We start from the raw sequence: 12,848 nt of genomic DNA, 5'->3' as shown, positions 1-12,848 counted from the left end.
AAATGCCTGTGTTCTTTCCTCATAATACATTTTGAGATGATTCATCAACTGGAATAAAATCACTCAGTCTCTCTTGTCATCAAGTGATATTATAGTCTGTGCTTTCCTATGAAGGCTAGACCATGCTTTCCTGCAGGCAATCCTTTATCCAAAACAGATACTTCAAAGTACTTACTAAGAATCAAAGTGCTAGTTTGAGCACCTGTGTTTCTATATGAGAATCTTCATGAAATGAATATCTTGTCCTACTTGGTAGACTTGCAAGTGTTTTTCTAAAAACACTTTCTCTTGTTTTGTTTTGTTTTTTGCCAAATTTCAGAGGAATTGATCCAGATTTATTGGAATAATATGCCGCTGTGAGTGGGTGCGTGCATATGCGTGTGCCTTCAAGGCATCAGTTGACTTATGTTAACCCCATTGAGTTGATAGGTTTTTATAAGATAAGAAATATTTAGAGGTAGTTTTGCCAGTTCCTTCTTCTGAAATATACAATACCTGCCATTGATTGATGGTCTCTTATCCAAATACAACTAGAACTGACCCCGCTTAGCTTCTAATATTAGAGGATTCTGTGCCTCCAAGGTATGTAGGCCTTATATCAGATGCTTAAAGGGGCTACAGAAATGGAATGTACACGAGTAATCAGAAAAAGAGTTTTAAATAAGAAGAACTGAGAGATCTCTGCCAGTTGCTACAAAAGCTATAATGAGTTCTATGTCTTGAAACCAGTTTGATGCACCAATTTTAGGTAAACTGTGGCTGTAGCCACATGTTCGTGATGACCTTGAGCTAGACATAGCAATTTCTCAACAATTAGTGGGCTATGGCAGGCGAAAGGAAAGAAGGACTACATAGAAACACTTACCTCTCTCATTTGTATCTCTCAATTTTATCTCCAGCTTAGCCTCCTGTTCTCTAGCATCTATCAGACTATCCCCATCCACTGAGAAAATACAGTATTTTCTTAGATCACTAAGATAAATTCTGTTATGTTTGTCCCACATATATCTGTAATAAAATCTCTTACTAAACAGATCTCTTGTCTTCTAGTAATCAAGCCCAGACAATTAAATTTGTATCTGCTTCAAAAATAGCTTCAGTAGCAACCACTAGAAGCCTCATCCATTGAAACAGAAAAAAACTCAAAGCTCTGGGATTGCAGTTTTGAATATGTTTCCTGTTGCATTTGCATTCAACATGCAGACTTTCAGCTTGTGACTAAGGTTTTCCAAAATAAACCAATGCAATACAAAAGAATGCTTACATAGAAAATGCTTTAGTTGAGTCAGATTGCAAAACACTGACATCTGTCTGTTAGAACTATAAACTGAGTGTACAGAACTTTACCTCTTCTTTACAACTGATGTCAGAAAATGTGGTTGTACAGAATTGCTGTCTGGATGTAGTAAAGAACTGGTTGCGGGTGAACGGACTGAGGTTTGATCCAGACAAGATGTAAATGCTACTTGTCAGAAGAAAACCAACCTGAGATTGGGATCACAGCTAGTTCTTGATGGAGCTGCTCCTCCTTTGAAAAGCTCATAAATTGCCAGTGAAAATCCAGGCTGCTGCAGTGGTTAGAAGTGCCTTTGCCCAGCTTTGCCTAGTGTTCCAGCTGTGCATTTTCTCAAAGAAGGTAAATCTGGGCAGTGATGTATATCTTAATTAATACTGCTTGGTTAGACTGCAAGAATATACTCTACATGGGGCTGCCCTTGAAATTGTTTGGAAGTTGCAGCTAGTTCAAAATAATGCGGCAGCCAGACTGGTATCAGATGTTCATTTTAGACACCACTTAACAGCTTTTCTCCAAGACCTACAAAGGTTTCTAACCTCAATTCAAAGTACTGGTGTTGATCTACAAAGCCCTAAACAACTTTGAATCGATATATGAAAGACCATCTCCTTGGCCACAAATGAGTTTGTCAGAAATTTGAGATCTCCAGGGATAGTCCTGTTGTGTGTCCGAACATCTTGTGACATTAAGTTAGTTACGATACTTAACTTTTAGTTTGACCATACTGTTTTTGGAGGTTGTACCAGAGTACATTCAATGAATCAGAAATGTTCATTGAACAGCTATGCAAGCTATATAAAATTAGGGGGTATTTCTCTGCTTTTAGTTGAAGTCTATTTTTGTTCAGCCCCACAACACTAATCACAACTTGTTCTCTCTAGCAAGAAAAAACCAGAGCTTCTTCAAAGGTGAGTGGGTGGCTATGTCTCTCAGGTTTGAAAGAAGGAAAGAGAGAAAATGAATTTCCAACCTCCAGAATAACAGATTTCAAAGAGCTAATTCTACCATTAGTCTCATTATGAGAAACCACCTATATAGAAGCCCTGTTATGTCTGGGTTTTCTATTGAAATTGGATGTAGTACAGGGGTATGACCTTCCTGTACATGTGGTGTCTTTTTAAGAAGCTAGCTTGGTGAATATTCTAAAGGCACCAGATCCTGTCTGATGATGGAAGCCAAGCAGGGTCAGCCCGCATTTGTACTTGAATGGGAGACTGCCAATGAATACCGAGTGCTGTAGGCTGTATTTCAGAGGAAGGACCTAGCAACGTCACCTCTGAGTATTCCTAGTCTAAGAAAATCCTTAAGTCGACAGGCAGCTTGAAGGCACATGTACATACATGGTGAATTAGTCCTATTCTCCCTTTCTACTGCTTCATATACTTCCTGCCTTAGGCAAAGTAATCTCAGATGAACCATTCCCTTTTGCTTACTTCCATGAAACGGCCTTTCACATTTTATATATTAAGCTACCTCTTGGAATTTCCACTGAAAGCCCATCTCCTCAAAGCTTTTACAGAGTCACTGTAGCTTCTTATTGTCTGATTTTCTGTCATTTACTGTCCTGTTAATGTAACTTCCTATTTTACTAGTTTTGGCTTGTTCTGTAGTCAAGCCACATTTTCCTTTGTCCCTCTCGAAAATAGAAGTTGTTTCCATATATCCAAGCTTACAAAGGAAATGAGTTTTGTGGCAAAAAAGGCAGTAACCACGAGTAGATTAAGATCTAGACAATGTCATTTTTATCTTTTTAAGGAAGACAGAAATCTTTAGTTATGAAAGACAAGATTATTTAATTTGCCATGTGTTTATCCTTAGTTTTGAATAAAAAGATTGCTGAAACATGTTGAACCGCTGTTCATTTTTATTCATAGAATCATACAATTGTAGAGTTGGAAGAGACCTCACGGGCCATCCAGTCCAACCCCCTGCAAGAAGCAGGAAAATCTCATTCAAAGCACCCCGACAGATGGCCATCCAGCCTCTGCTTAAAAGCCTCCAAAGAAGGAGCCTCTACCACACCCCGGGGCAGAGAGTTCCACTGCTGAACAGCTCTCACAGTTAGGAAGTTCTTCCTGATGTTCAGTTCTATATGAACTTATCTCTAATACTTTCCATATTTTTTTTTCTGCTTCTGGTACCAAATTTTCTGTTAACACAGTAAAGTCTAGGAACATACTTTGTTAACTGAAGTATACCTAAGCTACATGCCTATACGATGAAAAAATTAACTTGCTACCGAAAACAAAAAGTGTTGCCACCACCGTGATCTGCACTTCATATTAATTATTCAAATGCTAGCAACAATTTATGCTACTTTGGAAAGCTTTTAACAGAAATATAGTATAGGCTAGTGTTAAGCATATTTAGGAAAAATAAGGAAGACAGGCAACACTAAGAAAGCCAATATTAAAGTCCTATGCTATATCTCTCACCAAAGTGTGTCATGCTTCCCGTATTGGAGAGTCTGAAATCAGTTTAATACAAGGTAATGTAGCACATTTTTGATTAAATTACTGCTACACTTAAAAGCATGATTCAAATTGTTATCAAGTTGCATGGGTTTTCTCGATCCCCTTACTTCATTAAGTGTTGTGCCACGTATAATGATGAAAATTCAAAATGTTGATGGTTGTGATTTACAGTTAAGTCTTCTTGAAGTATTATCAATATTGATGTATATTATCAACACAATGGATAACATTAGAATATTAGCTAATTTTATATTTACAAAATACAGCAAACACACAGCTTTTGCAGGTTTAATTTCTGCAGATTTTATTACTGTATTTACAAGTTTGTAGTTGCTGCTGCTGCTTACGAAGTCTCTACTGATACTAGAAAAGCACTGAAAAGGCCCTAGATCTGGAGACCTCAGACAGGCTGGTAGCTGTGGCAGTGTCTCATTCTTTCCTCCTCCATCTCTCTGTCTCCATTACCACCAAGAAGCCTTAGCCCATACTGCCCTTTCCTGCCTCAGCATCAAAACTTGCACTTAAGTCACCTCCCTCCTCACTCTCCTTTTCTGCTTCCCAGTTACTGACATCAATGAATGCACAGCCCAAAAAGTGGTTTATGCATACAAAAGTAAAAAATTCTGCTCCCCTGAAGAGAAGGATCACTAAGCACAGTTCCAAACAGAGCTTGTGCACATAGAAGGCACATCCAAGGCCGGTGAAAAAGTTCCTATTCCTTTACTGCCATTAATTGCTGAGATGTGACCAGCTAAGTACAGCCAGTAGATACAGGAGGCCTCTCTTTTCATGCACATGTTCAAATGGGGCTCAAGGAACAGGCACAGTATGACACTCTTGCTAAAAGAAGATGCATTCCCAGACTTATTGCGATTAGCAAAAATCGCAGTATAAGAGCAAACCCAAATTAGTTGAAAAACGTCTAATGCAGGGGTCCCCAAACTAAGGCCCGGGGGCCGGATGCGGCCCTCCAAGGTCATTTACCTGGCCCCCGCCCTCAGTTTTATAATATAATATTTTATATCATTTTTAATAATATAATATATTGTATATACATATAATATTGATAATAATATTATAATGTTATACGATATAATACTAATAATAATACCATATAATAATATTAATTATATGTTATATATTACATATAATATTACAGTATAGTGGTATAGTTCAATGTAGTAATATATAACTACATTGCTAATATTGTGCTCTGCTAATAATATAATATATTGTATGTACATAAAGCTGCTCTGAGTCCCCTTCGGGGTGAAAAGGGCAGGATATAAATGTAATAAATAAATGTAGTAAATGAATGAATAAATAGTTTTAGACTTAGGCTCGCCCAAAGTCTGAAATGACTTGAAGGCACACAACAACAACAACAATCCTACTTAACTTGACTATCTCATTGGCCAGAAGCAGGCCCACACTTCCCATTGAAATCCTGATAGGTTTATGTTGGTTACAATTGTTTTCATTTTTAAATATTGTATTGTTTTTTCATTGTTGATGTTGGTTTGCACTACAAATAAGACATGCAGTGTGCACAGGAATTTGTTCATTTTTTTTTCAAATGATAATTCGGCCCCTCCACAGTCTGAAAGATTGTAGACCGGCCCTCTGCTTTAAAAGTTTGAGGACCCCTAGTCTAATGGAAGCATACCATAGAGGTTTGAAGCTCATCCTTCTCATTTCCCACATATTATCTACCAAATTATGACTTTTGCAACTATAAATCTCACAGGATAAAAAGTTAGCCCCAAACCCTTTCCCCATAGTAATTATCAGCTTTCTTCTAAAAGTTTTAGGAACTTCCTTGCAACCCAGCAAAGCCAACTGTGATTCATAATTTTTTTTTGGCTTCAAACAAGGGATTTTGTTTAGTTTCATTGGATAGACATGCAGAAAAAACAGAAAACCATTAATTTTACATCTCACAGCTTGTTTGTAAGCAAGCTGATTATGGTTCAAACCATATATGGAGTGCAAGACTACAAATTTTAGATTATATTCCTAGATAATATAAAGTCTTCACATGGTTGTTTTCCGGGCTGTATGTCCATGTTACAGAAGTATTCTCTCCTGATGTTTCGCCCACATCTATGGCAGGCATCCTCAGAGGTTGTGAGGTGACCTTACAACCTCTAAGGATGCCTGCCATAGATGTGGGCGAAACGTCAGGAGAGAATACTTCTGGAACATGGCCATACAGCCCAGAAAACACACAACAACCCTGTGATTCCGGCCATGAAAGCCTTCGACAACAGTCTTCACATATTTGAATGCTAGCATATTAACTGTTATAGAAATTAATTAGCATGCACTTTAGTTCAGGAAGTGCATGAGTAACAAATGAGAAGCTTGAGTTAGAGTGTGACTTATCATCTGTATACAGACTGTTGTCATAATTCTCAAATTTTGAATATGTTTAAGGTCTGTATTATTCATTTGCAAAGTTCCTTACATCCTATCACTAAGTGAAGACATATTTCAGAAAAGGTTCATAACTTGGAAAAAAGTCTTTAACAAAAATATGTTTATGGATGATAGAAACCAATTCATTAGCAGAATCGGAACATTGTCACAGTTCTTTGCTTTATCAGCTATATATCCTTTGCATCACAGCAATCCTTTGCACTACAGCAACATATGCACCATCCAACAAAGTTCCATGAATTTCTTCCTCTTGTGCATAGGCTCACTAGTGTAAAATTAATTTTTCTCCAGTGGTTTTGCCCATTTTAGCAGAAGCACTATTCTAGTACCACTTTCTGGTATAACCAGAAAGGCCCCATTGGGTATAACCTTTCAAGGAGAGTGATTTAGAATAAAGTAGGAATTGGAAATGGAGTGTTTCAACATCATTATTATTCTAGAGTAAAACATTTATAGGTTAAGAATAAATGCAGGGCTTTCTGCACTCAGGAAAAGTCCATGAAATGAAGTCAACATACGAACATTTCAACTCAGTAGTACATATCAAATAAATGTTGTATGAAATGACATGTGCTAGATATGAATGACATGTAATGGTTGACAATACCAAAAACATCAACATACTTATAAACAGTGAAAAATGAAAGGACAGAGATGGTGAGGATTCAAAACCTTTATAAATTAAAAGTAATATCATGACACAAGGGCTTTATTCTATAACTTTAGCTTTAACAATATAATAATGATTATGATATTTTGTTTAGATGCCACTTTTTCCTTTCAGCAGATACAAAGCAACTTATAAAATTCAAACAAATACAGGTTGAATATCCATTATCTGGGAATTCAAAATACTCCCAAATACAAAACCATCCACATGGGTGGCTGAGACAGTGATACCTTTGCTTTCTGATGGTTCAATATTTACAAAAGTTGTTTAGTTCACAAATTATTAAAATACTGTGTAAAATTACCTTCAGGCTATGTGTACAAGATGGATATGAAACACAAATGAATTATGTGTTTAGACTTGGGTCACATCTCTAAGACATCCCATCCCATTCAGTACTTGTATGTAAAATACAAGTACAGTAGAGTCTCACTTATCCAAGCCTCGCTTATCCAAGCCTCTGGATTATCCAAGCCATTTTTGTAGTCAATGTTTTCAATATATTGTGATATTTTGGTGCTAAATTCGTAAATACAGTAATTACAACATAATATGACTTCGTATTGAACTACTTTTTCTGTCAAATTTGTTGTAAAACATGATGTTTTGGTGCTTAATTTGTAAAATCATAACCTAATTTGATGTTTAATAGGCTTTTCCTTAATCCCTCCTCATTATCTAAGATATTCGCGTATCCAAGCTTCTGCCGGCCCGTTTAGCTTGGATAAGTGAGACTCTACTATATAATGAAATTCAACACATTACTGGTCTCAAGACTTTTAGATACGGAATACTCAACCTTTACTAATAAAAGCTGATACTAATATACAATGTACGTATTACACGAGCAATAGAAATAAGTTTTTAAAATCTAGTTGTTAAATGGTATGAAATAAGAACAAGTACAGCACAATATGAAGTGTTTCTATGCATCCAGTTGGTTCCAGTTGGCACATAGAAGTTTTCATCTTCTAATAAAAGGACATACAGTAGAGTCTCACTTATCCAAGCCTCGCTTATCCAAGCCTCTGGATTATCCAAGCCATTTTTGTAGTCAATGTTTTCAATATATCGTGACATTTTGGTGCTAAATTCGTAAATACAGTAATTACAACAGAACATTACTGCGTATTCAACTGCTTTTTCTGTCAAATTTGTTGTAAAACACAATGTTTTGGTGCTTAATTTGTAAAATCATAACCTAATTTGATGTTTAATAGGCTTTTCCTTAATCCCTCCTTATTATCCAAGATATTCGCTTATCCAAGCTTCTACCGGCCCATTTAGCTTGGATAAGTGAGACTCTACTGTATTAAGAATCCTGCCTCTACAGTAAGGCAAATACAGAGCCTAGGAGCAAGCACCAGAAAGGGCCTTTTTTTGTTTCCATGAGCAATGTTGCAATTGATCACCTTGATTAGCATTCAGTGGCCTTGCAGATTCAAAGCCTGGCTGGTTCCAGCCTGAGGGAATTCTTTGTTGGGAGGTGTTAGCTGGCCCTAATTGCTTCATGGCTGGAATTCCCATTTTCAGATTAGCCATTAAATGCTAATCAAGGTGATAAATTGCAATATTCACACTTGTCTCAAACAGACAAGAGTTCTTTCTCCCAAACTGGTCTTCCCACAGATATATAAATCCCATTTGCCTAGTTTCCAACAGACTGCACACCTCTGAGGATGCCTGCCATAGATGCGGGAGAAACGACCGGAGATAATGCATCTGGAACATGGCCATACAGTCTGGAAAACTCATAGCAACCCAGTGATTCTGGCCATGAAAGCTTAAAAAGTGTAGGTGAAAGGAAAGTTTTATCTGGTGAAAAAGGAATCCCCTAATGCAGAAATATACCCTATATATATGCTTTAAAAGAGAAGGCTTTGAGTATCTACATACAAAAAATACATTTCATTGTGAGCTTCCATTATTTCCCAGCAATCTCAGCGCCAGACTAGACAAATCACATCCCAAATCTTGAATTTGCAGGAGGCACAAAGTGCGCCTGGTTGAGCCGCAAACAAAGAGACAGAGAGCTGGGCCAAGCCAAGGTTTAAAAGGCAACCTGGGCTCTGTCCTACAAATGCAAAACAGCATTTCTGGCAGAGAGACTGGAAGGATGCCCTGAGCAGCATGAAGGGGAAGGTTTGTTATGAGGATTCAAGCTCAAAAGGAAATGGAAGCAAAAGGGAAAGTAAACTAAGAAGGAAGTCCGGATGAGGGGGGGGGGGGGGATATGAAGGAGGCTTTGTCTTTCTCTCCACCATCATTCCATAGCATAGACAGAGAATCGCTTTGGGACAAAAGGGAAGGAAAAAAGGACTATGTAACCTATTGAAGACCTACCTGTTCAAGCAAGCTTTTGACAAATGAATTCAATTGCTAATGACAGCAAGGTCGATTTGCACTGAGCTTAGCGAAATATACTATTTAACTAATGAGTCTCCACAATAATTGTAATTGGTTTACAACCAATGCTGGCTGGACTGCTGACCTAAAAGGTTGGGTTGGTGACCTAAAGGTTGCCGATTCGATTCTGCGAGTCCGGGTGAGTTCCTGTCTGTCAGCTCTAGCTTGCAGGGACATGAGAGAAGCCTCTCAGCAAAATGGTAATACATCCAGGCGCCCCCTGGGCAACGTCTCATAGACGGCCAATTCTCTCACACCAGAAGCGACTTGCAGTATGTTCTCAAGTCGTGTCTGACATAATAAAAAAATGCTTAATATTTATTTATATCTTATTTCTGGACGTTATTATGCTTTGTGTGATTTTTGTCTTGTATTTCATGTTAAATGTGCTTTGATTTGTATCATATTATGGTGTGAGACGCTTAGGGTCCCATTAGGGAGAAAAGCGGGATATAAATAAAGATTTATTATTATTTGGATTAATTGTAATGGTCTGTTTTATACTGTACGTTTCTATGCTGTTGTAAACCGCCTTGAGTACATTGGAGAAAGGTGATATATAAATAAATAAGAAGGGAGAAATGGAAGGGTCCATTGGGGGGCAATGTCTTATTATCTCACCATATTCCTGGTTACTGGTTCTTGGTTATGATATATTTTAATGTTTTATACCCTGCTGTTTAAATTGTTTAGTTATTATGTTGTTAACTGCATTTTAGTTGGTAATCTTTTTTGGTAATATTGTTGTATGCTTTGGGCTTGGTCCCATATGTAAGTTGTCTCGAGTCCCTTCGGGGAGATGGTGGCAGGATATAAAAATAAAGTTATTACTATTATTTATTTATTTACTACATTTATATCCCACCCTTCTCACCACAAAGGGGACTCAGAGAGGCCTACAAATTATGTGTACATACAATATATTATGTTATTAAAATAGCATAATATTAGCATTAGATATTACTATATTGTACTATATCACTACACTGTAATATTATTAGTAATATTACATGTAATATATCATATATATTCAATGTTATTATATTGTATTATTATTAGTATAATTACATTATAATATTATTATCAATATTATATGTATATACAGTAGAGTCTCTTTTCCTTAATCCCTCATTATCAAACACTTTCGCTTATCCAACGTTCTGCTGGCCTGTTTATGTTGGATAAGCGAGATTCTATTGCACAATATATTATATCATTATACAGGGTGTTAGAAAAAGAACTCACTAGTTTTAAGTATAAATACACTAAAACTAGGGAGTTCGTTTTCAAACACCCTGAATATTGTTGTATATTATATTGTATACTATATAAAATATATTATACATATAATATATATTATATTATTAGCATAGCATGTTATTATATATATATGTGTGTGTGTATATATACATATATATATACAATATATTTACAATAATATATAATAATTATAACATATTGTATATACATATAATATTCATAATATTATATTGTAATACGATATAATAATAATACGATATAATAATATTAATTATATATTATATTTTACATGTAATATTACTAATAATATTACAATATACTGATACAGTACAATATAGTAATTTATTACCAGTATTGTACTATGCTAATAATATAATATTGTATGTAAATTTAATTTGTAAGCCGCTCTGAGTCCCCTTCGGGGTGAGAAGGGTGGCATATAAATGTAGCAAATAAATAAATAAATAAATAAATAAAAAGTTTTGGGACAAAAGGAGAGAAAAAGTGAGCCCTAATACTTTTATACAATACGGCTTTGGGGCAAAAGGGGAAAAATAACAGAGGGGTCCATGGGGCGCAATGGGACAAAAGGAGGGGAAATAGAGGGCTCTATTGGGGGGGGGGGGGTAATGCCTTATATACCAGGCATGGGCAAACTTTGGCCCTCCAGGTGTTTTGGACTTCAACTCCAGCAATTCCTCACAGCCTTAAGCTGGCAGGAATTGCTGGAGTTGAAGTCCAAAACACCTAGAGTGTTTTGTCCATGCCTGTATATACACTATAGCATAGCTTTGGGATACAAATAGAGGGGAGGATGATGTTTGCTGACAAAGGCCCCCAATGCCTTCTATAGCATAGATTTGGGACAAAAGGAGGGGGATGGAGGCCCCCCCAATACTTACCCCGACATGAGGCGGCGGCGACGAGGAGCAGGAGCTGCGCTGACCTCCAAGCAAGGGACCCTTTGGCGCTCCAGCAAGAGGCCATAACACCGCCACGGCGGGGGCGAGCGAGCGGGGAAGCGAGGAAGGCCCTCAGCGAGAAGCCTCGCCTGCCGCGCCGGCCTCTGGCCTCCTCAGGCGCCGAGCCATGAGCCGCTGATGCCGCTGCTTCGACGCCCGGCTTCGGCCTCCTCTTTCTCTCTCCGTCTCGCTCTCTCTCGCCTGTCTCCTCAGGCTCTGGCGGTGGCGGCGGCAGGAGGGGCTCTGGCGGCGCTTCTGCGCATTACAAAGCCAGGCCGCGCTCGCCGAGGGAAGCCGCCGCCATTGGGAGGGAAGGGAGATGGAGGAGGAGGAGGAGGAGACTTCTCGGTCCTGAGGGAGGCTCCTGGCCTCCTCCTGACCCTGGTTGTTCCGCACAAGTCGTCCCCATTCAGCGTCTACGCCAGGCCTGGGCAAGCTTTGGCCCTCCAGATGTGTTGGACTTCAATCCCCACAATTCCTAACAGCCGTAGGGCCAAAGTTTGTCCAGGCCTGGTCTGTGCTGTGGGATCCTGGGAGTCGTAGCTTAGTGAGGCGCCTGCTCTCTTTGACGCACAAAGCTGTGTGAAACTACAAGCCCTATGACTCCATAATATATACCATAATAATAATAATAATAATAATAATAATAATAATAATAATAATAATAATAATAATAATACAGTAGAGTCTCACTTATCCAACGTTCTGGATTATCCAACGCATTTTTGTAGTCAATGTTTTCAATACATCGTGATATTTTGGTGCTAAATTCGTAAATACAGTAATTACTACGTAGCATTACTGCATATTGAACTACCTTTTCTGTCAAATTTGTTGTATAACATGATGTTTTGGTGATTAATTTGTAAAATCATAACTTAATTTGATGTTTAATACACTTCTCCTTAATCTCTCCTTATTATCCAACATATTCGCTTATCCAACGTTCTGCCGGCCCGTTTATGTTGGATAAGTGAGACTACTGTAGTAGTAATAATAATAATAATAATAGGGTGCCATGCCAAAAGATCTCAGCCGGCATTTGGAAACAATAGACATTGACAAAATTACGATCTGCCAACTGCAAAAAGCCACCCTACTGGGATCTGCGCACATCATCCGAAAATACATCACACAGTCCTAGACACTTGGGAAGTGTTCGACTTGTGATTTTGTGATACGAAATCCAGCATATCTATCTTGTTTGCTGTGTCATACAATATAATAATAATAATAATAATAATAATAATAATAATAATAATAATAATAGGTTCTGTACAAGGAAGCTGACGAAACCATTGTTCATATCCTCAGCTGCTGTAAGAAAATGGCACAGACGG

At 37.8% G+C, this 12,848-nt stretch overlaps 1 protein-coding gene across 2 annotated transcripts in view; it reads right to left on the bottom strand.

Moving 5' to 3' along the window:
* The window catches only part of lrp12 (LDL receptor related protein 12), a 36,047-nt gene extending 24,323 nt beyond the window's left edge, over positions 1-11,724 (bottom strand). The window contains exon 1 of one of the 2 annotated variants that reach the window (XM_008108260.3): positions 11,449-11,724. In XM_008108260.3, coding sequence (XP_008106467.2) covers positions 11,449-11,533 — 85 coding nt within the window. In that variant the 5' untranslated portion in view covers positions 11,534-11,724. The remainder of the gene's footprint in view (positions 1-11,448) is intronic. The other variant, XM_003219428.4, reaches the window with a different exon arrangement.
* Between the last annotated feature and the right edge of the window lie 1,124 nt (positions 11,725-12,848).

The sequence above is a fragment of the Anolis carolinensis genome, chromosome 4 (assembly GCF_035594765.1).
Source record: "Anolis carolinensis isolate JA03-04 chromosome 4, rAnoCar3.1.pri, whole genome shotgun sequence".
NCBI lineage: Eukaryota > Metazoa > Chordata > Lepidosauria > Squamata > Dactyloidae > Anolis > Anolis carolinensis.
Note: the sequence above shows the minus strand (reverse complement) of the source record. Positions and strands in the feature narration are given on the sequence as shown.